This window comes from Aethina tumida, chromosome 1, assembly GCF_024364675.1.
Source record: "Aethina tumida isolate Nest 87 chromosome 1, icAetTumi1.1, whole genome shotgun sequence".
NCBI lineage: Eukaryota > Metazoa > Arthropoda > Insecta > Coleoptera > Nitidulidae > Aethina > Aethina tumida.
Window position 1 is genome coordinate 70,147,456 of NC_065435.1, and position 27,945 is coordinate 70,175,400.

At 28.9% G+C, this 27,945-nt stretch overlaps 3 protein-coding genes across 4 annotated transcripts in view; 2 read left to right on the forward strand and 1 right to left on the reverse strand.

Annotated features, from left to right (window-relative positions):
* The first annotated feature begins 8,762 nt into the window (after positions 1 to 8,762).
* LOC109608828 (guanylate cyclase 32E) lies at positions 8,763 to 21,301 on the forward strand. Of its 2 annotated transcripts, XM_049970793.1 has the most exons (21): positions 8,763 to 8,873; positions 13,394 to 13,576; positions 15,871 to 15,991; positions 16,159 to 16,308; positions 16,594 to 16,693; positions 16,875 to 16,959; positions 17,042 to 17,194; positions 17,249 to 17,398; positions 17,694 to 17,872; positions 18,072 to 18,183; positions 18,239 to 18,601; positions 18,660 to 18,780; positions 18,831 to 19,022; positions 19,074 to 19,243; positions 19,326 to 19,474; positions 19,533 to 19,725; positions 19,780 to 19,954; positions 20,196 to 20,386; positions 20,524 to 20,638; positions 20,692 to 20,840; positions 20,896 to 21,301. In XM_049970793.1, exons 1-21 carry the CDS (start codon positions 8,766 to 8,768, stop codon positions 21,004 to 21,006), a joined length of 3,270 nt encoding a protein of 1,089 aa, XP_049826750.1. In that variant the 5' UTR covers positions 8,763 to 8,765; the 3' UTR covers positions 21,007 to 21,301. The 2 variants fall into 2 exon arrangements, with proteins under 2 accessions (XP_049826750.1, XP_049826749.1); XM_049970792.1 differs by lacking the exons at positions 8,763 to 8,873; positions 13,394 to 13,576 and adding an exon at positions 15,727 to 15,805 and having other exon boundaries at positions 20,896 to 21,298.
* A 66-nt stretch (positions 21,302 to 21,367) lies between these two features.
* LOC109608853 (fatty acyl-CoA reductase wat-like) lies at positions 21,368 to 24,214 on the reverse strand. Its single transcript, XM_049970794.1, has 8 exons — positions 24,105 to 24,214; positions 23,068 to 23,295; positions 22,617 to 23,011; positions 22,456 to 22,565; positions 22,209 to 22,401; positions 22,071 to 22,156; positions 21,838 to 22,018; positions 21,368 to 21,746 (listed from the first exon to the last, which is right to left on the reverse strand). Exons 2-8 carry the CDS (start codon positions 23,281 to 23,283, stop codon positions 21,395 to 21,397), a joined length of 1,533 nt encoding a protein of 510 aa, XP_049826751.1. The 5' UTR covers positions 23,284 to 23,295; positions 24,105 to 24,214; the 3' UTR covers positions 21,368 to 21,394.
* Positions 24,215 to 27,032: 2,818 nt separating this feature from the next.
* LOC109608840 (beta-1,4-galactosyltransferase galt-1) overlaps positions 27,033 to 27,945 on the forward strand; it is a 63,928-nt gene continuing 63,015 nt past the window's right edge. The window contains exon 1 of the mRNA XM_020025393.2: positions 27,033 to 27,136. The gene's annotated coding sequence lies outside the window, so the exon portion shown is untranslated. The remainder of the gene's footprint in view (positions 27,137 to 27,945) is intronic.

Sequence of the window (27,945 nt, forward strand, 5' to 3'; positions counted from 1 at the left end):
CACAATTTTACGGAATCCGTCACCATAGGTTTTGTGGGCGCCTATGGGGAAGCGCCTGTGGATTTGGGAGCTCTACCTTTAGCCGTCGATGAGGTCAACGCAAATAAAGGTAAAAAATGTTTTATTAGTGTGTGTGTATAAATATTAATTATATTTATATATGTTGTTTTATACAGTATTATAAAACTTACTATACTTATTCCATAAAATGTTACATATATTATTACATAAATTGAGGTGGACATAAATATAACAATTTTAATTTTTGGGGAATTAAGGAATTTTTAAATTTAATCTGTGTTATTTAATTTAACATTTGCATAATATTCTTTTTGTTTTATAATTTTAATCCATTTCCGTGACGTAGATTTGACTATTTTCTGAATATATGTCTATATTACTTAAAGCTTCTTGAATTATTGTCGTGAATCTATTTGAATTTGTAAAATTTTTATATCGAATTTATTCTCCATGTGTTCTATAGGGTTTATGTCTAGAGATTGAGATGGACATCACAAATCATCGATGGTTTATTATTAACCAATTTGTGACAATTTTGAATTAGTGTTTGGGATTGTTTTCATGTTGAAATACATTTATTAAAAGTGTCATTTCTTCAATTATGGAAGCAAATTGTTGTATAATATATCCCCATACATAAATTAATTTAAAGGACTTTCAACAGAATCATTGAAGCATCCCTATAGCATAATTGAACTGCCATCATGTTTTAATGTAGATATAAATATAGTTTTGCCCCTGTAAGATATTTAACATAAGCAGAACCATCACTTTTTTATAAATTAGTAAAATCCAGAGTTTTTCCTTGTAGATTTGGAGTCAAAGGGACCTCCACATCTTCTCACAGTTCTTGAACTAATTTCAATAGGTCCCATTTCCTCATTGTTGGCTTTAATTTCTGTTGACGATAAGATTGGATTGTTTTTTGACATTTGAATTATCCAGTTATCGATTTTCTTTCAAGTTTTTCGAAGCTACCATTACACCAATTTCTTTAAATTTTTTAATAATGCGGAACACGATTGACTTATTTAGTCGACAACTCTTAGTAATCTCTTCTTGTTTCTCTCGATCTGGGTTCCACTATGACCAATGATTAAACAATTGTAATAAGCAAAGGACCGGCACTAAATAATCGAATTAAATTCACAACGAACAATGAAACACCATAAAGTAAAAAGTTGCTATAATTTTGTCCATTGTAAATAGCATTAAGTATCTTTCATAACATAATGGTTAGAGTTTTATGAACTTTTTAAATCCATGGATATATAATATCAGCATAATTCACTTAATCGAAAAATGTATTATGTTGCTTTTCATATTTTTTTAATTGGCAATATCGTTTTATTTAAAATTTATATTGAAATTTCGAAATGCCGTTCCAATTAAAATACAATAATAATTTATTGCTTTTTTATGAACTTTTTGAATCCATGGATATATAATATCAGCATAATTCACTTAATCGAAAAGTGTATTATGCTGCTTTTCATAAATTTTGTGTTGTGAATAAAATTAAATCAACAGTGTCTCTCTTCTAATATTCAATTTAAAATATAGAACAAGGTAATGTCTGTTATATTTATTGCTTGTACTGTCAGAAGTGTTTACGTTGATTTTGTTTTTGTAATTTTTTTTGTAATTAGATTTTAGTATATTTGTTAAGAAATAATTAACTAGCATGCCCTCCTTCCAACAATTCTGATACCTTATTTCCATAATAATTCATTTTTAGTGGAAATGTTAATCTTGCTGGTGTACTATTTGTAACTTCTAAATTAGGGGGAAAGTAATTCAGATAAGAGTGTAGAAAATGTATTTTTACGGATCTATTAACGTAAGACGTGGTAGTTTTAAAATTGGTAAATTCTAAATAATTTTTACATTTACATAATTATCATATCTTGATAACCAAGATCGTGTGTAATTTTCATTTAATTTTTGAACATCATAACAACTAATTTTTTCATTTTTTATTAAACTGAAATATAGATGGAGAGGACGTAATATAATTCTACTTATTTCGATAAGATGGCAACATTCATGAGATTACTTTTCTTACTGTGCAAATTGAACGTATACAATATTTTGAGTTTGCTCATTAAGATCGTTATTTCAAAGACAAAGAATGAGGAGAATTTGATAAATCTACTTTATAAACCAGTAATTTTTATATTAGAATATATAAAATTGTATTGAATAAAAAAAAAGTTTTTATTTAATTTATTTTAGTTTCAGTTTCAGTGCAAAATAAAGAAAATGTACGTTATATCCTTAATTACCGAGCTATTATAGTATTGGTGTCATATTATCTTAAAATGTTCAAATATTTTATCTCTGTCGTTTAAAAAATATCGAACGAAAATACTACTAAAAATGTCGTATTTATAGTCTAATATGTGCCGTCAAGTATTCCAATTTTCAACAAACTTATATTACATAATTAACTAAAATTAAAAAATACTAATATTTTCGAACTATATATAAAATTTTTCTCCTTGAGAGATAACTCATTCACCAATTTCCTAACAAATGATGGCGCATTCGCCATTTTTTCAAAAGATATTTTTATTATTGGTAAGAATAGTCTAATAGATAATAAGTCAATTAAATTTTATTACCTCTCGTAATATTTCCTGTAGTATAACGAAATATCCAATTAAATAACATTTTATTGTTTGTAAATCAAATAGAATGCACAGAAGTAATCTTGTAATGTGCAGTGATTACATACATTATCGAGCAGAATTGAACAGTTCGTTTAACAGCGAATCTTTTCGAGATATAATAAAATTCAATTACCGCAATTGAATCCAACCACTGAAAATGTTTTGATTTTCTTTAATCCCATATTTATTGGTTATTTTTACGAATTACTATTTCAAATTTATTCGCTTCAGCTTCAATAATGCAATCGATACTGAAACGGGAATAAATTGCATGAAGTTTACGATTTCTTTTAATATAAACACGTTTGTTGATTTTATCTAGTTGCATCCAATTTATCGAAATTGCATGTTCTAGGTTGTTTTTATTTGGCGAAACTGTGTAAACATTAATCTAACGCCGATTTATTTGTCTAACCTTTATTCGAAAGTGCATTTCGTTTTCAATAGTCATTATTACATTCAAAGCGCGAATGAACTGTGCAATAATTTGAAAACTGAACAAAACTAGTCGAAAAGTCTGCGGATCCGCGTTAAAATTCATAATCAACCACCCCTAAACTTACATAAGCCACATTAAGTAAATTATTCATAAAATATTCAAGTATTCTTTAATTCCATTTGTCTTTCCCTTTTAGTGATGTGCGTCACATTTTTTATTGTCGTGTCAACGCCTGATGATGAAGATATATTTCAAGGAAAATATGTAAATCTATTAGATTATTATTTTGTCCAAAGCATAGAACTTCTCTTTCTTTTATTAGTACATAAGTTTATGCTATTTTATCCGTATACTTTTGTTTAAATTTGTGACAGAAAATTCTACATTACATACAATTTACAATTAGTACGTTGAATCAAGTATCAAATTTGAAACCATTCATGTATATTATTATTGTGCACAAGTTTCGTAATACAGAATGCATGTAGTGAATTCTATTGAACGTATATGTCTATTATTTCCATCAGGTCATGTTTTACTGAATTATGCAGCGCGATTCTTTAGAAACGTTAATACATATTCAAGTTGGAAACCCTTTTATGTGATTTTCGTGACCTTTAACTTATTTGACCCAGTATTGAACTGCTCCTCGAAAGAAATACAAATAAACATAAACAAATGAAATGACTTAAAATTAGACACATTTGACATATTTTTTTTATTAAAACTTTTGTAGGAGTTGTTTTAATTTTAATATTGGAAATACTATAAGTAGTTGGGTTTAATTGTAAAATCGTTGCATATGCTTTACGAATAAATAGTACTGAATTAATATGCGTTGAAGCATTTGTAGTGTTAATACGGAATTTATAATGAACCGTAAGCTACGTTTTCCTAATTATTCCTCAATACATGTATATTCATTTCAGTTAAGCTTTTTCTAATTCCACATGGTCTAAATATATAAAGGGAAACATGAAATTTGAATAATATTAAATATTTATTGACAAGAATATATTTAGAAAACCTCGTAAATTGCTTATTGAGATGAAATTTAATTTTTAGGAGAGAAGTTATGTCTCAAGTATTGCTATTTTAGGGTGACTCGCAACTCCGCCTTTAGAATAAATAATATTTTCGTGCAAAATTACTCTTTTTGTGGAATTAAAAATATTTAAATACGTGGTGGTGGTGTTTGCGACTTAGAATTTTTAAAAGCTTTCACCAGAAAAATGATAAATTATTCATTAAATTTAGTGTCAGGCCTTGCTTCCATCTCTCTTTTATTGTTGTGGGTCACGATTTTTTATTAATTTAATGGGCGAACATCTGTATGTGTGCAAATTACTTCTTTGTCAGGAGCTTATTTTTGTTGTGTTGTTAAAAAGTTTATGGTTCTTTCTGTTGTTGAGGATTGCGTAACGCAGATATATTTGAAGAAAAAATTGTTTATATGGATTTTATATGGAAAATTATGTTAAGAAATAAATAATGTAATAAGTGAAAATATTTTAAAATATTGAAATTTAAAGACGCAAGTTTTAAACTCCAATTTAAATTTAAATGTAAAAACTTGTTACAATGTTACAAAATATGATTACATTTTTTCAATAATTTGATATCATATTTATATGATTACCTTCTCCAATAAACTAAAAATAACACAAAATAAAAGTAATGAAAAATCCATGAAGTTATGCTTCGGAGCGTAATACTTTTATTCCCTTAGGATTCTCATGTTTGCGAAAATAAATCAGACGCTGTTCATCATAGACATAGAAAACATAAAAGGTAATTAAATATTTAAAAACATAAAAATTCTTTATTAATTTTTTGTTATTCAGTTCAACTTAAATAAAATTTTATCTTACTATTGATTACTCGTTTAATTAGAATGAAATATTACAATTATTCGCAACTATGTAATAAGAGGAAAAACCACTACACAATCATTGTCTGTTTACCTTTCAAGGGTTTTATCTGTAAATCTGAATAATAATAAGAATGAGAAATGGCAAAAAAATATATAACAATCAATGTTTAGTTTGAAATGATTTTATATGGAGAAAGTAGTAGTACTAGTATAGTAAACATCTTTGAGTTTTATATTTTTAAACTCTATGAAATGAGTAATTGCGAAAACGTTGTTTAGACCAAGTACTCTTGTTTAATGTATGATTTTATAATCAGGAATACTCTTAAATAATGTTGTTAAGGATAAAAAAAATTGTTCAATTAATTTAATTGGTTAGACTAGTAACGTTTCTGGAGGTATAAGAACTTAAGTTACCACCTACTTCAGTGTTTTTTTTATAAAAAAGTAATTTTTTATTATTTCATTATTTTTTTAAATTTCTCCTCGTGTCCCGTTTAGATTTTTAACTGTGAATTTATTATGTGTTTCGATTATATATATTAAAATACTACTACTATTAATTTTACTTAATTTATTTAAAAATTCGTCAGAGTATAACAGTTTAATTAAAGTGCCCTTCATTCCATGATGTGTTTATTTCTTTTTTATATTTATCGTTTGTTATTTTGAATGAAAGGTGAATAAATACGTTTCAGAAAACATAAAAATTCTCTATTAATTTCATGTTATTCAGTCCCTACACAATTTTGTAATGCAAATTAAATTTTATCGTGTACAAAATTGAATAAATATTTTATTCAAAATTACATCACTTCATTATTAGTTGTTGCAATTTAAATTATGTAAAAATTAAGTACATTTCATATGCAGGTACGAAATATTGGATATTGGTGTGTATGACAAGTGGGATGCGTATTATCAAGAATCTCATGGGAAATAACTATATTGAGATGAGAACTGTGAACAAACGATTTATAAATCCTACAATTTGTTAGATAAATTGAATAACATTGTAATATCATAAATATACATTTTAATACTTTTATTGATTTTTAGAACAATTATATAAAAATTTGTTACAGTTAATATTTTTTATATTTGATTAATATTATTGTAAAAATAAATTTATATTATATTATATTGTAAAAAGTTAAAAACATTCACCATTACTAATAATTAACATAATTCGCTTGTAATAAATTGTAAACGTGTATTAAATATTGTTAGAGTTGTGGCATGTTAATTATATTTTATATTAAAGTATATCAAATTTGTCAAAGAAAATTAATTAAAAAATTGTGTAACAAAATTTCTGCAGGTAAAAATATAACAAAATTAAATATTATGTTTTAAATTAAAAATAATCCGAATATCTACCATTCTAAAATGTTGCTATGTGTCTTTCACAATGAAGTATTGATTAATTCATATTAACTTATTTAAACACGATTTAATTGCTATCTGTTTTATTAGTTGAACAACAAATTTTAAATATTAAATATGTGTATAGTTTAGTTTTAAATTAAAGTGCAGACTTTCAAGATATTTCTGTTTTTATCTTTGTAGTAAAAGTTTATTATGATGCGATTTCTACCAACATCTTTGATTTTTTACGCTTTATTGATCTACATAGAGTAATTTTTTTTAAGTTAATGCTTCCAAATATAATTCCGCGGGAGAAAACATTAATGTTGAAATGTAACTTTGAAATTCTAAATAAGAATCTCTACTTTTTGTTCCAGTTTCGGACAAACAATAAAAAAAACACAAAATAAAGCATTTTCTTAGATTCTGATTTTAGTGTCAAGAAAGTGTTTCTTTTGACACAGAATTCAGTGACATTCATTGAGACAAACTGGAGTTGTCAAGTTTTATTTTAGCACTTTATTTTAAGGGCAAAAAATACTTTAATAAAAAATATGGTAATTAAGATAAATTATGACGAATAATTGTAATTAATATGTTTAATTTGCAAATTATATAAATTTTTAATTTTTGTTAAGGGATGTTAAAACCACCTTATAAACCATCCTGTAAACAAAACTATTGTCGCTGTTTGTTTCAGGGATATTTCTATTAATTTAAATTTTTCTGTGCTTATTTGAATAGATATGGCTGACAACCTTCACACCGTCCACTCAATACAATAGTAAAAGTATACGACTTTTTATATTATTACAAAAAGCATGTACTTAGAGTCTATTAGAGTTATGATTATTTGCAGTTTTAAACTTAAATTACTATATTAAATTTATTTTACTTTTTATATATTTAATAGGCAGAAAAAACAACATTCCATTTCTCTTTTCAAAAAACTCATTAAGTGGATTTGATTTTAGCATTGTTAAATGCATAAAATAAGACTTTTTTCAAAAAATTTTGTCAACCTAATTTCAATTTTGGAAGAGTAAACTCTGAGTTAAAAACAAGTGCCTCAAAGTGTAGTAAGTCGCAATTAGAATCGTTATCGGCAAGCTAGTAATATGACAGCGAGTTATAAGCAGAAGACGGGATCGTTTTCTGATTATTTCTGCTAGACGAAATCGTACATTCTCTGGACACAAGCTTCGTGCAGACTTTGGAATCACTATAAGTCTGTCTTTCATCAGAACAAAGTTGTTTGAAGCTCATATTAAACTGAGAAACTATAATTGCTCGACCATATTACGACTTGGTTATTCAACTAATTATTATTCCATTTGCTCAGATGATTTCAGATTTCGTACTTGTAGACGACAATGATCGTGCTCATCGCGCGAAACTTAAATATTTGGCATTGATAAATCATGAAATTACTCAGATGCAGTGCCCCCCATTCCCCAGACTATAATCCAATTGAACACGTGTGGGTCCGTTTTCAAAGAAAAATACTCGGAACCACCTACCTCAAAATTTTGAAAAGCTTGTTAATGATATTGGAGAAAAATAGCGAACTGTAGATCAAGAATTACGTATATATTTAATTAACATTCATCCTAATTTTGAGTATGCTAAAGAGGGTGGAACCTGTTCGTAAAACAAGGGTGGTCCAAGTATTGATTGGAAAAATGTAGCAGTTAATTTCCCTAAGAATTTCTGTGATAATTATATTAGTTTTGTTACTAATTTAAAAGTCTGTTGTTGATGCAATTTTCATAATATATTAGTTTCAATATAAGGTATTCAGATTTTTGAAATAATTAGTAGAAAATATAGAATGTATTATAATATTCTAAAGAACAATATATAACAACATAGTTATTTTACATTTTCATAATAATAAATATAAAAATGATATCAGAGCATTGTTAAATAAACAAATTTGTTAAATATATTTAAAATCATGTATTAGCAGTTCATAACAGAAAATATAAAATTATTGGGAAACTTCTTTTTAAATTATCTGTTATAATTTAATTTTTTTATTAAATTTCTTGATGTAAAACGATGGTTTGTATTGCTAAGCAGTTTTATTTTGTCCTTAGGATTTCATTTAAATTTAATATTGCCATAGTGCTTGTTAATTTACAAAATGTTTACAAACTTTTTATTTTTTTGTTTTATTTCTGAGTCTTGTTCCATTTCCCTTAAATTCTCTTTTATGTTAAATCTTATCGTGTTTTGTATTTTGAAGATTATTCAATCAAATAATTGTGAGGTCAATACAGTTGATCATTATTCGGTTTCAGATTTGCTGCCAGGACGAGTGCTGAAGTTCGTAACAGCGGACATTGGTTCCAGTCCGGCATCCTCTCTCGCCACCCAGGCGATCCGCATCATGACCGAGATGCGGGACAACGGCGTCGTCGCCTTCATTGGACCGGACGCCTCCTGTCTGCCCGAAGCCCTCGTCGCTGCCGCCTGGAATTTGCCCATGATTTCTTATGTAAGTTCGGTGGTTATCGACTTCAAAAACAATTTTTTTCATAAAGACGACTTAAAATTCCGAAATATTAAAATTATTGATTGCCATGCTGAGAAATTTCCATCTGTTTCGTTAGTAAAACAAATTTGTATATTTAAACATGTTTAATTATGTCAAATTAATTCAATGAATACAATGGGTATTAAATTTCATAACTTAATATTAATTTATTTTGATAATCACCAGGATTAATTGCGATATCAAACCAATGTAGTTAACGACCAGAATCACAATTGATCAATCAATTCAGGCCGTTTCCAGTTGTTAAATCCGATAATTAACACGTTTCTGCACTACGGTTTCAATTTCTTTAATACTCTTCCAGTAAGCAAACAAATATTACCACATTGAATTTGTGTTTATTATATACCCTAAGATGATTCGTTTTTATTTTCATAAACCAACAGAAATAAATCGAACGCAACAAAAATATCGTTCCAATTTTCGCACCGCCGCCCTTTTTTAGATCCTTGATCTATTTAGGGCACAAACGAGGGGAACAAAGTCGGGATATAATGTCAATTTCATGTGCACTTAATGCGGACCACGGTAAATCTTGTGAGGCCGCGTATGCAACTAAAAGGGGATTTCCTCGGGAGAAATTCCGTAACCCAGATTGCACGGCACTCCGCATTTATTAGGGTTATTAGGGTGTCGGGATAAACGCTGGGTTATCGAGAGATTTGACGGAACTGTGAGAATATTATCTGCAAATATTTCTTTTACGGTCTACTTTCCGATATAAATTTTCATTTAGATAATTGATTTTTGGCTATATAATAAAGAAATATTTACGAGAAGGAGTAAAGCAATTCTAAACTTATATTAGTCTATATAATATGAAAAATATTTAATTAATAAAAATATATATTTTATCATAAGTTGTAAAAACGAGTACAATTTATCAATTTTAAAAAGTATTATAAATTTTAATTTAAATTTTTAATTTAATGCAGTAGCTAGGTTTGACAAATACTTCCGTAACTTTTTTATTTAGTACACAATTTTTGTGAATAATAGTCCACAAGATAGACCATAAAAACTCTATGTATGCCATAAAAATTGTTTTCCGTATCCACTGGGAGATGTCTATTATAATATTTTTTATGTGAAAATATGAGACAAATTATGAGGCAATTTTTATGAAAACAATAAGTGCGCCATTGAATTTAGCATCTTTTAAAAATTTCGTAAAAAATACTACTAAAAATTTCATTGTTTCAATAAAATTGTCTCTTCTAATCACTAAAATTAAACGATAAAGTATAAAATATATAAGGATATTAAATACTGAACGTATTAGATTTCACGTTTTATAAGCAATTAAGTGGTTGTTAAAATATATTAAAAAGTGTATAGCAGAAAGGTGCAGAAAACATAATGTAATAGATAAAATTGACACTAAATATTAAACTAATTAAGACATAAAAGATATTTATTTAAAATTGACAATAATATTGGCGTTGAATTTTCTTCTCCAGCACACGTAACAATATTTGTTCGGACGTATAGTAATATCTAACTATTTGTACGTTTGAATTTGTTTTGATTATGGTTGTGACACAACATAAAAACTATAAAAGGTAAGTGTAAAATACTGCGTTTACTGTACCAATAAAAATATTTATAAGTGTTTCAAATAATTCGAAGTTACGAAAAAAAGTGGTACAAAGAGGTGAAAAGGAATAATACAAAAACATGTTCTTTCATCAAGTGTTTCTTATTGCTGTGAACACTATTTTGAGCTAAATAGATGTCAGTATTATAAAATATTTAGATAGGTATAGTCTATTTGTAACATGTATTTAACTGTATTTACTATATTTATATATTATACAGAATCAGTAAATATTATTTTATTTTATTATTTGTAAAGTATAAGATTAAATACAAATTATTTGTTGAACTCTAATTATCTCTAAAATGAAAAAAAAAAAAATACTTTTTTGGGAAATTACGAACTTACCAAAAAGATATTACAAATGCATTGAATTGAGTAGTGGATTGGTGGAAGTAAAAAAAATTGTATTAGTTTAAGTATAATTTTATTACAATAATATTTCTATATTCTTGAAAACAAGATAATTTATGTTTCTTTTGACAGTTTATTCCATAGCTTAGATGATTAATTAATTTTTCCACAGATTTATGAATATGCATAATTTTTTTATGAAATACGGTATTTTCATGCCTAAAAAGTTACCCTCAAAGTTTTGATCTTGGGCCAAGAAACGTTTTGTCATGTTTTCATGCTTCATAATTGAATAAAAAGTTTGGCTACATCAGACAAAATATTTAAATTTTATAGGCGTATCCTTCAAATAGGCCACTCTGTATGTATATAAATTATCCTATGACTTCCGATGGAATATAATAAAAATAAATCTCTACCATTCTTACAATTATAAACCAGAAAAATATACTTTATCAACTGTTAAACTTAAGCGCCTGGAACAATAACGCTTAATGTATTAATATGGAATAAATATGATTATGTATAATAAGAAAAAAAAAATATTTTTCCCAATATTCTGAGATATTCTGAAATATTTATTCCATGGTTTATTTGCCGCATTTTTGAAAGTATAAGATGCACCGACCGATAAGACGCACCTCAAATATTATAAGAGGATTTTTAGAAAAAATATTTTACCTATTTATGTTACTTTAATATTATATTCGCACAGTAAGATGCATCCCAAATTTGAGTCAATTTTTCTATGTAAAAGGTGTGTCTTATAGTTCGAAAAATACTATAATCAGAAGGAATAAATTTATTTGAAAAATGTAAATTTGGAAGTATGACTTATTTTTTTAATAAAAAATGCCGTAATCAATTTTTGTCATTTTTAACAGTAAAAAATGTTATAATAGAATAAATAGTTTACGGTACTGGAAAAAGAAGTTTTTATGGCATGCAACGTTTTATGGTCATCTTTAATGACTCACGCTGTGTATACTACATATACAGTATCAAAAATGATGAACGTGTCTACTCGCGTATTGAGACGGAACATCAATACCCCTTTGTAAACAAAAAAGAAAGATATACATGCAATTATGTGGGCGGGCTGGACTGACTGGAGGGGATCATTTAGTTTTGCTGCGTTTAGCATGCGGTTCGTCTCCGTAGACGAGTCGGTGTCTTTGAACACTTTATTTAATTGTTTTTAGTTTTTTTTATTTATGCATTTATTTATTTTATTTAATTTTTGGGATATATTTTTATTTTGAAAAAAGAAGTTTATTTTTAGAATACTTAATTTTGTTTTTGATATCGCATATGGAGAGTTACTAAATGCATTCGCAAAGATTAATTTACATTGTGCATAAGCGCGCACTAGCACGGCGCATTCTCTCTGAGAGTGGGGATTCCTACTACCGGGCAAAATTTTTCTCTCTTTGTCGTGCATCCATCTCTTACAACATCCAGACACGGAGAGCATTTTTCGCAGTGTATATATAGTATAGTATACTTCAAGTGAAAACATTTATAATAACCTACACGGCACAAATATAATATAGACAACAAAAATTGTCAATTTATCTTTAAATATTGATTAATTATTATTATATTTTTATAATAAGATTTATTACTTTAGGTAAATAAAAAAAAGTTTATCCTTATTTTATTTGCAAATTGTTTGTTATTTACCTATTCTGAATAATATATGAAGCAGAACAACAGATAATTGTCTCAAAAAGGTTCAACGACTGACATCAAAGAGAATATTAGAGGATATTTTAACCCTGCTCAAATTACTTTTGAAATTGGATACAATCAATTTAAATCATTTCAAGGCTGTCGAGAAAATTAATAATTTATTACAACGTACTTTTATACGTTGTTCTTATTGTTTTATATTACAAAATACAAATGACAAACAACACAACATTATGATAATTAAAATGTTCTCTTTCCAAGAAAAAGTCTTTTTCAGAATTAAAATAATTAAAAATTGCTGGTTCAAAGAGAATGTCTCTATCAGAATTAAAATATTAATGAATAATTTTAAATATAGTTTGTATAGAGAGTGCATTTTAAAAATTGTTTATATTAAAATACAGTCTCTCCTGTAAACAAAATTGAACTACCTATTTCCGACTGTTGTTGGCAATTGCAATTAACTCCCACGTACGTGTGTGAAAAAGTCACAGGCAAACATAATAAAGAGGCGATTTTCAGGCGCGGACAGTTTTTCAAGTTCATTAAACCGTCACTTATTGGCTTTGATTGAATATTGCGCGACACCGTTACTTGTTTACTACATTTTAATTAAATCGTCAGAAGCCGCCTGTTAAGGGAATTAATTCGCCAAATTCTCAAAAAAAAACTGAACGTAATGGCTTTTAATGAAAATCGTGATGGCATAAACATGAACAGGATTAATGTTGGAATTATGATATAATACAAGTTACCCAAGTGTTCGCGACAGACGCATTAACTTGCTCTAATGTAATTTCAATTAATTTTGTTACAGAAATGCAGTGAAACTAAAGTGTCCGATAAAAAGATATATTCAACGTTCGCTAGAACTTTGACGCCGTCAAGCAAAGTGTCGAAGAGCGTGGTTGCACTTTTGAAAGCCTTCCATTGGGACAGGTTCGTTTTGGTCACCGGTAGTACGCCTTCTTCGGGAAGTGAGGTCAAAGAAGCCATTGAGGTGAGGCAATTTCAATCCATTCATCGTTCCTCAAAGTTTCTTGACGTAGTATGTGCCCATAATAGCAACTTATAAAAACGGGCGTGACTGTTTTGTTATTTATCGCCTAATTAACCATTAAACCAAACCATTTAAATGTTATTGTTAATTTATCGATGTTTATTTAATATAAAACTGATCATTTTTCCTCATTAAGTTCGTCATAAATTATTTCTAATGCAATTTTCAATTTCCTCATTAACTTTATGTTGATGAGCTGGAAAACTTGACACGGAAAACCTGCAAGGTTGCAAATGGAAATCCAGGCAATACAATACAGTAATTTCAGCAATTACGTTAAATTTTCATGGGGAAAATTTCAAAACGCACGTTTCATTCAAGCAATTAAGGTACATCCTTGACACAGAAACTGTTTACTATGTAGGTCACTATAAATTTTCATGTATTTTAAAAGGAAATAAATAAACCGGGTCGCAGATTTTCTACATGGATACGAAGGATAATTCCGGATTCGCAAAGGGAAACGTTTGCATTTGAACGGCCTTTCAAAGTTTCGTACTCATGTTAAATTAAATTGTGTCTCTTTTGAATAAATTTGTTTTGATGAATGTGCCTGAGTGCGTGGCATTTTAATGATTTGATGTTGGGCGAATATGCAAAGGGACTATTTGTGTTTTTAGTATAATGATTAATTTTGTTTAATTGGACGAAATATTATTCTCTAATTAACAACACCATTACACGTATTACTTTTTCATAATTATTATGCACACTTCTACAATTGTAATAATGCTGTATATAAGGTGTTAAAAAAAAGTGTGATAAACTTTAAGGGGATGTAATTTGGTGTAAAACATGAAGTCTTAATGAACATAGTTCGCAAATAAACGGTTTCGGAAATAACGAGAATTATTTTTTTCTGTCATATCAGTGTATTTATTGATTCTTTTTTTGTTTTTATTGGCAAAAATGTATCAAATATTGAATCCTAAACAACCACATCCTCCACATTCACAAAATAAATTAAAAAGAAGAAAAAGCATTGTTTTGTTCACCCATGTAATGTGATATATTTTTGCGAATAATAACAATCGACTATCAGAAAAATACTCTAATGTGCTGAAAGAAATAATCTTCGGTATCTCATTTATAGACCTATGTTGAGAAAGTCTTTTCATTATACATTTAGGCTATACTACATTTCCTTAAATTTCGTGACATTTATTTTAACACCCTGTATAAATGTGACAACAAAAAATGTTAAACTTGTTATTCTCGATTAAAGAGAGTATTTCGTACAACATACGTATATTAAAACTAATATACTAAATATTCATACCAATAAAATGGTATATTATTGTCATATATCCATTAATTAATTCAACTTTTTATTAATAAATTAGCTAGGTTGCCGGATCTGAATAAAATTATTTTTTGTGATTCTGACACGCCTAAATGACAACGTCCGCTCCTTGCAATCTGTTAAACTTGACAACGTCCCTGGATGTCGGAAAATTAATCATAAATTTATTGTTAGAAAGCAGATTTTAAAATGGTAAATTTATTAAATATTAACATCTTGAAAGATATATTTGTTCCATCTTTTTTCACAAAAATATATTTTATTTATTAATTTTTATAAAAATTAAAATAAACGAATAAGTAAAAAAGTAGACGTAGGTATCCTGTTTAAACTACGGCAAAATAACCAAATTTAATTTCTTAATTTAAAAATCCCCTGTTCGTTAATTTGCGCTTAGAAATATTGTTTTACATTGAAGCCATTTAATGTAATGGAAATTAAAATTTGACCACCTGTTTCTTGATTATTCAGCTGTATAAAATTACTGAATTTCAAAGCATCATTAAAATGATTAATGCATAATAATGAAATAAATATCCAGATATTATTAATTAGATAATAATTATTTGATCAAAATTGGTATTTTTAAAAACATCTAAAAGTGAACACAAATTTAATTTAAACAGATCTAAAAGTTTTCATTGCAGTCTAATGGATTATGACGTAAATTATTTTGTGTTTGTTATGTTTTTGCAGTAATTAATATTAAATTAATTCTGCACTAATGAATAATGGAATTTTCATAATTATGCTGCATGTACATGTTAATAAACAATATTAAATTTCAAACCTACACTAGTTAATAATTACGTTTCCAAGTACTTGATTGAAAGCGTTAACTTCTACGCCCATTACTAAACTTCAACGTAATAAGTTTAAATTTGGAAAACAAAATTATATTACACCAAATATTTACATAGCAAGTTTTCAGGAGCTGGCTTTGAAAGAAGGATTAATTGTGATCGATACGAAGCAATACTCGGAGTTTTACATTCCAAGATACATTGAGGAAATGTGCACTATCGTCGGAAGTACTTATCAAATAACTAGAAGTAAGTAGATCTGTCATGTTAGTTATTAGTTTTTAACTCCGGAAGAGCTTGCGCACGAGTAACTGCCCATGTGAAACAAAGAATGTTGAGAATACTGTTTTACCCTTCCAATTTACTTTCGACATTCGAGATTAATCGAAAATTGAAAATGTCCCTGACTTTTTCAGTTTATGTTTTCGTCGGAGAACACATCGCATTAATCGACTTTATAAAGTGCTTGCAGAGAAGAAACCTATTGTACAGCGGGGATTATGTGGTTATCTCCGTCGACGATGAAATTTACGACCCCAACCGCACCATAAAAATACTGAGCAGAGGTGAGTTCCTACAGGTGGTGAACTTCGATATTTGTTTTCAGTCATCGAACGATTTTTTAATTAAACCCGTCAAATATATCAATAGTCATGCGAGAGATTTCAGTTATTTTATTTTGTGATCCATAATTAGATATTTTAATAAACTTGATAAACGACGAACAAAAAACATTGCCTTTTAATTTCCCAGTTAATTTCCTTGTAGCATTAAACTTAAGGACACAGAATTTCTAATTTATCTCGACATGACAAGGTCTTGCATTAAATGAGAATGTATCCTTGTTGTAGATTATTTGGACCCGTTCTTGAATGAGTCTTGGGACAAAGTAATGGGCTTTAGATCGGTTCTAAAGCTTACTCCATCTTATCCAGGAAATCCAAAGTATAAGTAAGTTATACCATTAATCATTGTGATAAGAAGTTTTTATAATTAATTTGTTCAAATATTTATTTGTTAAAAAATAAAACGCGGTAATAAAAACAATGTGAATGCTTCGCGTATAAGTAAACGAAATCGTTGTGGGTTCTGAAGTTGAAATATTTGATGGTAATTACTTGCATGTTTACAGAGAATTCGTCGAGAAGATTAAAGCTCTTTCTATCAGGAAACCTTTTTGTGTTCCTTACCATGCAACTATATTTGGAAGCATTTCGGTAAGTATGTGATTACTAACTCAAATATTTTGTTTGAAGTAAAACGTAACTTTAATGAAATTGATTCATATTTTGTTCATAGGTATCTATTGGAGCAGCCAGAGTCTTTGATGCCGTCGTAATTCTGGCGAGAGCTCTTACGGAGATTTTTCAAACGAACGGAGATCCTAGGAACGGAATTGCAGTTCTTAAGAGAATCGTTAATCGTTGGTATCACTCTATTCAGGGATTTGATGTAAGTAAAATTTATTATATTGGATATTTAATTAAATAATTGTTTCCACTGAAGGTTTTTATGGATGGTAATGGAGACGCCGAAGGGAACTTTACTGTAGTAGTTCTTTTGGATGATGAAAAGGCTAACGGGACGCAGTGGATGAGCATGCAGCCAGTAGGATACTTTCAGTATAAAGCTAATGGAAGCTCTTCAACATTGCCGGTATTTTATTTTACTGAATTTTTAAATTGAACTTGTTGTTAATTATACGTTGCGAAATGTGTAACAAGCGGAATTTCCGAATGAGTTGCCTTTATACGTTTGTCATACGTACATATAAAGAACTTCGTTGTTTATAAAATGTTTGATGTTTGAATTGTAATGTGACTTTTATACTTTTTGGACAATCGTTGATTTGTAAATAACAGGACTTTGTTTTTTCTCTATTTAATTTAAATTCGTCCTTGTTTATAATTCCACAATGTGCATCACTATATAACCTTTAACTTGTTTTCAGGAATTCAAGTATTTGAATCCGGACCGACCCATACAATGGATTGGAGGAAAAGTACCTGTCGCAGAGCCGGAATGTGGATTTTTCGAAGAGAAATGCGTCAACACAGTCGATTGGAAGATCATCGCAAGCATCGTACTAATATCAATAATTGTCATCGTTGCTATTCTGTTTGGCGTAAAGTAAGTGAATTAAATGTGTACTCAACCAATTTTAATTATAATAATTTATTCAGCCACATTGCTTTACATTCATTCCAGTTTAATAATTCCCTGGCCTGAATAGTAAATTTAAATTAATATTCAGTAACTGTAAATTGTGGTTTAGTTTTCCCTGACAAAAACACGATTCTAACAACAAAGTCCCTTTTCATCTTTACAGACAATACAGATACGAACAAAAACTGGCGTGTCTCTTATGGAAAATCGATATGAAAGATGTAACCATCATTCCAACGGATACGGCTGAAATTACCAACAGAAACAAAAATATGGTAATTTACGGATGCCGATTTCACAATCTGGTGTAATACAGTGCAAGTTTTTCAGATAAGAGTTTGCAGGCAGAGTGTTTTTCATGCTCCCACTAGCAGCAGCATCGTCGAGATATCCGAACAATCCCCCAAGAGGGCTTACACCACCATCGGTCTGTACCGAGGAAATATTGTTGCCATCAAAAGTTTAAATAAAAAATCAGTGGATTTAACCAGATCCATACGGAAAGAATTGAAACAGATCAGAGAGATGAGACATGAAAATCTCATTCCTTTTATTGGGGCCAGCGTTGATCATGGACATGTGGCAATTTTAACGGCATATAGTGCTAGAGGAAGTTTGGAAGATGTCTTGAAGAACGAGGATCTCAATTTGGATCAGATGTTTGTTTCTTCTTTAGTCACCGATATTCTCAAGGTTAATAACGACTTTTTTCGACAAATTGATTTTCTTTTATCATTGTTTAATTTCGCAGGGATTAATCTACATACATGACAGCGAGATTATTTCTCACGGAAACCTTAGGTCCAGCAATTGCCTCATCGACAATCGTTGGGTTTTGCAAATATCCGACTTTGGTTTACATGAATTCAAACGTTAGATTTCGTTTTAAATATTAAACTGATTCTAATTTATACTATTGTAGAGGGTAATGATTCTTCTGAATACAGTGAGAAAATATTGCGCAGGTCTCTTTGGAAAGCACCAGAACTGTTAAGAGATCCGAATCATTTACCAAGAGGCACTCAAAAAGGCGACGTCTACTCTTTCGGCATAATTTTATACGAAATCATCGGTAGAAATGGACCATGGGGGAAGATTATTATGTCTCCTAGTGGTATTTTCGGATAGATTAATATACTATTTATATTCAATTATTGTGTTTTAGAAATTATTGCTGAGGTTAAAAAAGTAGATAAGAGCGTTCCATTTAGACCTCCTTTAGATGATCTGGGAGTGTCTAGTTATATTATTAGATGTATGAAAGCTTGCTGGGAAGAAGATCCGGAAACTAGACCAGATATTAGATATGTCCGTGTGATATTAAAAGAAATGCAGGTAATTCTTATTTTTTATTCATATTAATTTATAAATTTAATTTATTTGTCAGATAAATCAGAGAAATATTTTTTGTGTTTAGGCTGGTCTAAAACCGAATATTTTTGACAATATGTTGGCGATAATGGAGAAATACGCTTATAATTTAGAAAGTTTGGTCCAAGAAAGGACCAATCAACTTACTGAAGAGAAGAAGAAAACTGACGCACTTTTACATAGAATGTTGCCAAAGTAAAAATCTAACAAATTAATTATGAAATTAAGACTGTTATTGCATATTATATTGTAGATACGTTGCTGAATGCTTGAAACGAGGAGATAAAGTTGAAGCAGAGATTTTTGATTGTGTAACAATTTACTTCAGTGATATTGTTGGATTTACCGAATTGTCCGCAGTCAGTACGCCACTTCAAGTTATTGATTTGCTCAATGATTTATATACTTGTTTCGACTCAATTATATCTCACTATGATGTTTACAAGGTAAAACTGTTTGTTTAACTGCGTAAATTCATTTTCATTTAAGTTTTTAATTAGGTCGAAACTATTGGAGATGCATACATGGTAGTTAGTGGTTTGCCTATACGAAATGGGGACAGACATGCTGGAGAAATTGCTTCCATGGCATTACATTTGTTGAGTAAAATTAAAAAGTTTGAAATCAAACACAGAAAAGGGGAAGTTTTACAATTAAGGATCGGAATTCATTCCGGTGAGAAACAACTTATTTTTTCCTAACAATATTTAAATAATAAATAGAAATTGCGATTTTTTCCAATAACTATGTAGGCATCTAATCCATTTCTAAATTCTAAATTGTGTACTGCATTGAATTGTTAACTTGTAGGTCAACAACATGCAAACAAAGGTTAAGGTTATTATAAAATGTTTGTTACGGTTGTAAAAATTAATTTTCTTAACATAACTTACACAACATATATTTTATGTTTCAGGTCACTGTGTAGCCGGTGTGGTTGGTTTAAAAATGCCAAGATATTGCCTTTTTGGAGATACTGTTAACACTGCTTCCAGAATGGAAAGTTCAGGCGAAGCATTCAGAATTCACATATCACATGCCACTTACACGTTGCTCCAAAGACTTGGAGGCTACATATGCGAAGAAAGGGGGGTTATTCCAATAAAGGTAATCCTTACCTTCGTAATAGAAATCTATAATTTAGTCAAAATGTATGGTTGCATAAGTGTTACTTATATTTTATTTTCCTTAACTCAACTAAATTTTAATATATATTATGTAAATAAAATTTGAAATAATTGTAGGGCAAAGGTGAGATGCATACTTATTGGTTGGTGGGAGAGGATTCTGCCCAGAGATTGGCGAGGATACGTGAAGAAATCGTTGGATCAACACTGTTTAATAGTATAAGTTCAGAAAGTACTGTTTCATTTAAATAATTACAGTGTATATATGATATTCTTATACTTTAGGACTGAGTAAAACACCTGATCTTCTACGAAGGCCAGGGATGAATCTTCTGGGATCAGAACTGCACTTTCCCAGCGCCTCTCAATCTCCATGTGCTATCAAACAGCTCCATCACAGGGCAAGATTAGCCCTGTCTTTACACCATAGTGAGGTGAATGTTTTTTATTATATTATAATTAATAAGGTAACTTTAGTTTAATTTACAGGAGGCAATACACTACGAGAATAATCTATATGCTCAGACATACCTAACGAATGTCGAAACTAATAATCGTAACCCCAGTTCAGCCCCTATTATAACATTTGTACAAAAATAACAAGTATGAATATTTTAAGGGTACAATACAGTATTATAATAAATGTTAATAAATATACATGTTCAGTGGAATGGAGTTCAAAGTACAATGGCTTATGTACAAATAAAATACGAGAAATAACATATTTTAAAAGTATTTTACATTATATAATCTTTGGAGTTCAATACGAATTTTATTCAAATGTAAGTGCAAACTCCTTTTGGATTTGTGCCCGTCCTTTGATGTATATGTGTCAATTATATTGATCCGTAATAATATTATTCAATTGTACTCATGTTTATAATATATGTAAATAAAATGTTTAAACACACACAATATTTATTATATTTACCCATTTTAGATTTTTTATTCAACTGTAAAAAATGCTTAATTATCTTTTTATTTTATATCATACAACAAATAAATAACTTAAAGCAGACATGCATAATTTATAAAATCCATACAAAAAAAGTGTAATCACAGCATAATGCATAAATTTTAAAAATAAGAACCACTTTTTCGCCCTATCCAATGTTTCAATTGGATCTTTGAGAAGATAAATACGACCTCCCAATCCCAGCCTATCAAAATAAGTCGACCAGTCAAAGTTCTTCATACTAAAAGGGAACGTATCTTTGTCCTTCTCGGTGAGGTTTCTCCATAACCTTTGTACGTTGTCGTTTTTGAAGTTCCACTGTCGATATGCAAAATATGCATAAGTGGTCATAAATTTGTCAATTTTTGTATAGCCTTTAACTACCCTATAAAACATCTTTTCTTAATTTCATATTAATACGTACAAAGATATGTAGTATTTATTGTAATTAAATATAAAATACATCGAGTACTTACATCGGTTTCCTGCCAATACAAGTCAAAATCAAATCGAACAAGTGTGCAGGAATTGTGTGAAAGAAAAAGGCCCAAAATTTGTATGCTGTCATTGTGGTGCAAACGATAACAGTGGCGTACCAAATGGAAAACAATGTGGGATATTTACTAAAATGCTTGAAGGCCAATGAAATATAATCACCTGAAAATGCAAGTTTTAAAATTGCAAATTGCAATAATGTTATACTACCTACCCTGGGTTAACGGACTTTCAACGGAACTCACAAAGTTGCATATTGGTAGTTCCCTTCCTAAGTTCTTATTAATCTTATCATCTTCACTAAAACAGTTTGTAATAAGGAAAAAATTTAAACACACTTCTATTTAATTACTATTTGGTTGCAACATCCCAAACAAAAGAAATTATGCTATTAATAACATAATCTACTGGAACTATGTCCAGGTTATTGTCCCTTTTTGCTGGCAAACATCTAACAACTCCAACTCCAACACCTACAGACGCAGAAACTGGTCCAAACATGTTGTCAATCCACCCCGGCATGGGTTCTTTATAAGATGATATAACTGTAATAATTAAAACTATTAAGAAGCTCTTACATGGTCATGATTACAACTTGCCAATGGATGGTCTGAATATAGCAATTGGTAATTTGCTCTTGTTTGCTTCTACACACTGCTCCGCCACTTGTTTCGTGAATGTATATGTATTCGGATGGTCTTTCAAGAGTCTAAAAATATTTAGAATTAAAGACACTATTTTTTCTTTTTTTAAATCTTACATTGGTGTCACTGCTGTTAACGATTCATTGTCCATACCATCAACAATGTTAATCAAATCACCAGGACTCATTGTAGGTTTGTAGCAAATTTCGCCCACATCTTTTCTGATACAGTTTGAATATGCGGTAGAAACGTGAATGAATGCCTTCAGTTTTTCCATTTTTTCCGCGATTTGGATTAAATCATGCAACGCACGAACGTTGATATACGTAGCAGTTCGTAGATGTTCATCAAATCTTGTTGTTGCAGCACAATGTACAACTACGTCTACTTCTTTCACTAGCTTCTCTTGATCAGTAAAAGAAATGCCTAGATTTGGTAATGCACAGTCACCTTCTATCATTGAAAGTTTTTCTATAAAATTGGGGTTGGTTTTTTTCAAATTTTCAAACATCTAAAATTCTTGGAGTAGAAATATGGAAAAAATTAAAAAAATAGATTAATTATTACCGGCGAGTCAACCATATCGTCCAGTCTTTGTTTAGTCGTTTTGCCTTTCTTTGGTCTTAATATGACATAAATTTTTTGAATGTCTGGACAAACTCGACATATTTTTTCTATAAAGACTTTTCCTAAAAAACCTGTAGATCCAGTTAAAAAAATTGTTTTTCCTTTGTAAAATTCGGTTACTGGACTTTCGACCAAGTTTTTAGCTAATTTTGACATCTTAACTATAATCTAAAAAGAAAAAGCACTTATGTAATGTAATATTAAATCTATCGTGTAATGATAATTTAAACCAATATTTTTAAATGTTGAATTTACATAGTATCAGTCTTTGTCATTAATGATAACTTATAACGTCTAATAAATGTAAATACATTATTATTACGTTACGTTTTATAATTGTAAATATTTCTGATTAGATTATAAGAAATTTATGATATTATTATATTAGTTACTATATTTATATAGTTTCTGATATTATCGATTACCTACAATTTATAATACCTTTTACTACAGTAAACTCGTTGTGTTCAAACTATAAACAACAATGCAAAACTAGTACTATAACTAACGACACAGATATTTTGAAATTGATAAATTTTACATAGAGAGTTGATAAAAACTAATATTTTTATTATAATTTACGAGTGTCAACAACAACAAAGAAGAAAATTCAATTAAAATTTGAGGTTATTTTAATTAAAATACAAAATAAAAAATTTGGTAATTACTAATAGTGTTAAAAAATGGTCTAAATTAAAAAATAAAAAGTGTTACAATATATTTTTATCACTATTCAGGTGCAATTAAATTTATATATAAAATTAAACTTAATTTAATAATTAATATTTTCAATGTAGATTAAGTTAAATGGTATAATCAAAAATTTTTAAAAATTAACTTATTATTTTTCTAATTACATAAAAAAATCTAAATAATATATTTTAGTAGCATAAAGCAAATCAAATTATCCAGAGTATTATTATTGATTGTTGCTTTATGATATATTAAATGCAAAATAAAAAATAAAATTTACTTACACAAAACTTGTTACAAAAATACACACACTAGAAACATACACTTATTGTAGTTGCGAACTTGACCACGTTGAAGGTGTAACTAAAATGTAATTAAACTTTCGTCGTACCATTAACCAAAAGCACAAAACTAACAAACATGATTCGCGTCACATAATATTATATAGGTATCGTAATCACTCCCATTTACCGTCCACCCCAATTAATACGTTCAGTTGCAAGGTAAAATCCCTGAGAAACGTTCTTTTAACTACTATTTAACGCGGAACGTATAATGAGATTTCCTAAAATTTTCATTTATAATAATGTAGTTTTAATGGCATCAAGCAATTACTTATAGGTATTCGCGAATACATTGTTTTTGTGGTTTTCACGTAGGAGTTTAGACCAAATTTATTCATTAGGTCTCAATAATAATAATAATGTATAAATATAAAATAATGATTGTGAAATTAAATTCCATCAAAATTCCAAAATATTAATATCAATATCGTTAAATAAAACAAAAAATCATAAATTTTTAAGAACCAAAATTGTTTATATAAATAGAAATGATTTGTAAAAATAAAAATATTTATGTTTAATAATATCATCAATTTTAATTTAAATGTTAATATAAAAGTAACATATATTTTTCTACATCGGAAAATATATGTTTACAACAATGGATGATGTATATAAAAATTCAATTGAATAAAATTACAATATTGATTCAATCATTTTCATATATTCTGTTAGTGGAAGTAAAAATGAGGCATAACATTCAAATAACGAATGACTACAATACAAATTTAAAATTACACCTAATGTCAAGGTAAAACGATTTGTTTCCGCAAATTAAACAGCTTGCAAGTCGGGCGTCCTTCCTTGATTAGCTTGCTTAAATATCATATTTCGTCAACAAAATTCATTCATTTGACACCTAATTTATCCATGTAAAATGAGAAATGTTTAGGTGTTTCACTTGCTTGTTACAAGCAATATGATCTTGGAAAAAGTTCTCGAAAGTAATTGTGAATGGGTTTGTGTTTTATAAATAATCAACTATATCATCAAGTTTATTTTAGGACATACAGCGTAACCATTTTGTTTAATTATTTCTCAACATACAGAAATAGGTACCCATTCTTTTTGTATAATTTGCTAAAAATACTCTTTGTTGATGATATTTTTTGTCTGATTTTTAATTTGAGATTCTGTCATAGATGTTCAACTGAATTTAAGTCCAGACTAGCGTGCCGTGGGAAAACATTCACCATCTGAAAATCAAAAATCAATTTTTTACCAGGCTGCATCTGTGTTTTGGAATGTTATTATTTTCCGCAAAGGTCATCATCATAGAAAAAACCATCCATTTTGTCTTCAAACATCCCCATACCATAATGTTTTCACCACTATTTTTACCTGTTGGTTTTTGGTACTTAAAATTGTTCAACCAGTCTCCGTACATATTTCTACCATATAAACAACAATTTATACTTTACACGCATGGGATCCAGTCTACATGATTTCTGGCAAACTCCATTCGGACATCACGATTTCGTTTGGATATACAGGATGATCCACAATATGTGGACAATTTTTGAACCAGTCCCTAAACTAATTCTTAAATTTTACGAATACTGGCGTTAATTCAGTTCATATTCATAAAAATCTACGATTCGTTTCTTCAAATCTTATGTTTTTACCCATCTTTACACAAAACTTTAATAATTCAAATAACATTGAAATATATTATTTGACAAAAATATTGATTATTACGATATATTAAAGCGGTATAACGAATTCTCAATTAACCGATATTAACAAAAATAACCAATTTCTTAAAATTATTCCATACTTTTTTAAATATCATCAACTTAACTATATAATGATTTTAAATTCAATTTAAAAATAAGTACAAACTATTTTTAAAAATTAAATTTAAATTAGATATTTAATAAGTATTTTATTCCAATTAAAAAAGAATTTTCAAACTATTTTCAGCAAATAAACTTTAGAAAGTTAAATAGATACAAAAATTTAGCAGCAATTAAAAACTTCCTATAAATGAAACGTCAATTATATGCTTAAGTCAATTTAATTTAAATTGTGAACTAATGAGCTCTAATGATATTCATAAAATATAAATGTACGTAGGTTTGTCTTTATATATAGGATCATTTATGTAATTAATGTTTATATATGTACATATATGTGATAAATGTGGGCGTTTAAGAGTAATCACTCAGATAATTATTTTAAAACACAATTTATGAAGGTTAAAAATTAAAAAAATCATTTTCATTAAAACTTTACATAAATGTAAGTAAATATAAAAATGCCAAATAAATATTTATAAATCACTAAAATTTTTTTTAATACATTGGATCAATGACATTTTAAAAACTCTACTGTAAAGCTTGAAGTAATCTTAAAACCTAAGATGGAATATAGGGGTGATCGCAACTTGATCAAACAGAAAACTGTTTAAGGAGAAAACGTATTGAGTTATACCGCCCTCTATCCAGAAAAGCAGCAACCCTTAAAAAACAAATTTATATTGATACTAATATAACAATAATAAATTAACAAAAAAATTGAACCATAATTAACATACAATTTAATTCTCATTAAATGTGTTAAATATGTATAGTCGAATGAAGCACTAACTGAAAAATGAATGTCGGGTGGTGTGAATAATCGGCGAGGCCCGATGGCGAACTGGCCGCCCCAAAACAGTCCGCAAATCCGTTCAAAAATCGATCGTCGGCCGAAACATCAAATCTAAATTAGAGAAACATGCACGTCCACTAATTATTTATCGATTCGGATGACAGTGCGACATGCAACGCGGAAGAGGAAGGGTGCAACCGACCGAGTCCGATCTTTTCGTGTTGTCGCAGGAGATTTCACCCTCGGCAGTCAGCTGTTGGCGCTGCGACGGTCGAGTCGGCGGTTCGGCGTCTATGCCACCCTATCACCGTCAGGGTTCACACCTGTTTTTGCCGATAATGTGTACGAGTGTCGCTGTTCTTCAAGAGGTTAACTGCAAGGTAAGTGCTCTTTTATATTAACTAGCGTCGACTTTCAGTCACATTTGGCGATGAGGTTACAGTCTTCCGCTGGCGAAATACGGAGTGACGGTAAATATTGTGGAGCGGTACGGCAGGAAATTGAAATGACTGAATTAGTCATTTTGTGAATAGAAAATGTTGGGGACACTAACGTGTTTTGTCGATGCATGCGATAAACATAAATAGTTTAAAATTTACAGAAGATTTTTAAACAATTTTATTTAATTTTTTATTTACTACAGTTACAGAATTATAAATTTTTCTGAATTTACATTTGTATGACACTATAAACATTATTTATACATATTTATTTTATTAAAGAAAAACAAGTAAATGAAGTATGTTTTATTTGTATTTATATTGATATCAAAATATTGTTGTTATTAATGAATTATTATATAAAAATAAAATTCAAGTTGTAATTTAACTTTCAATTTTATTAAATATCTTCTATCTGAACTACCCTTTTTGAGTAAAATTTGGTGACGGGGGTGTTTAACTTGAGGAATTAGATGTTTACCATTATTTTGGTGCGGATTATATCGTACGATTAGCCGTTGTAACAGTTTTATTTCTCTTCATTTTTTGCAACGACCGTTTTCGGAATATTTTCCTTTTTCGCATTGTTTTCCTTAATATTTTAAATTATTGTTGCAATATTTCTATTAATTCGGCTTCCTAACGATAAACTTCCTGTTTGTCACTATACAAATTTACCTTGTTTAATGATTCAAAGTCTAATTCCTTATGGAGATGAATTAAATATGTATTTTTTCTTTCATAGCGCC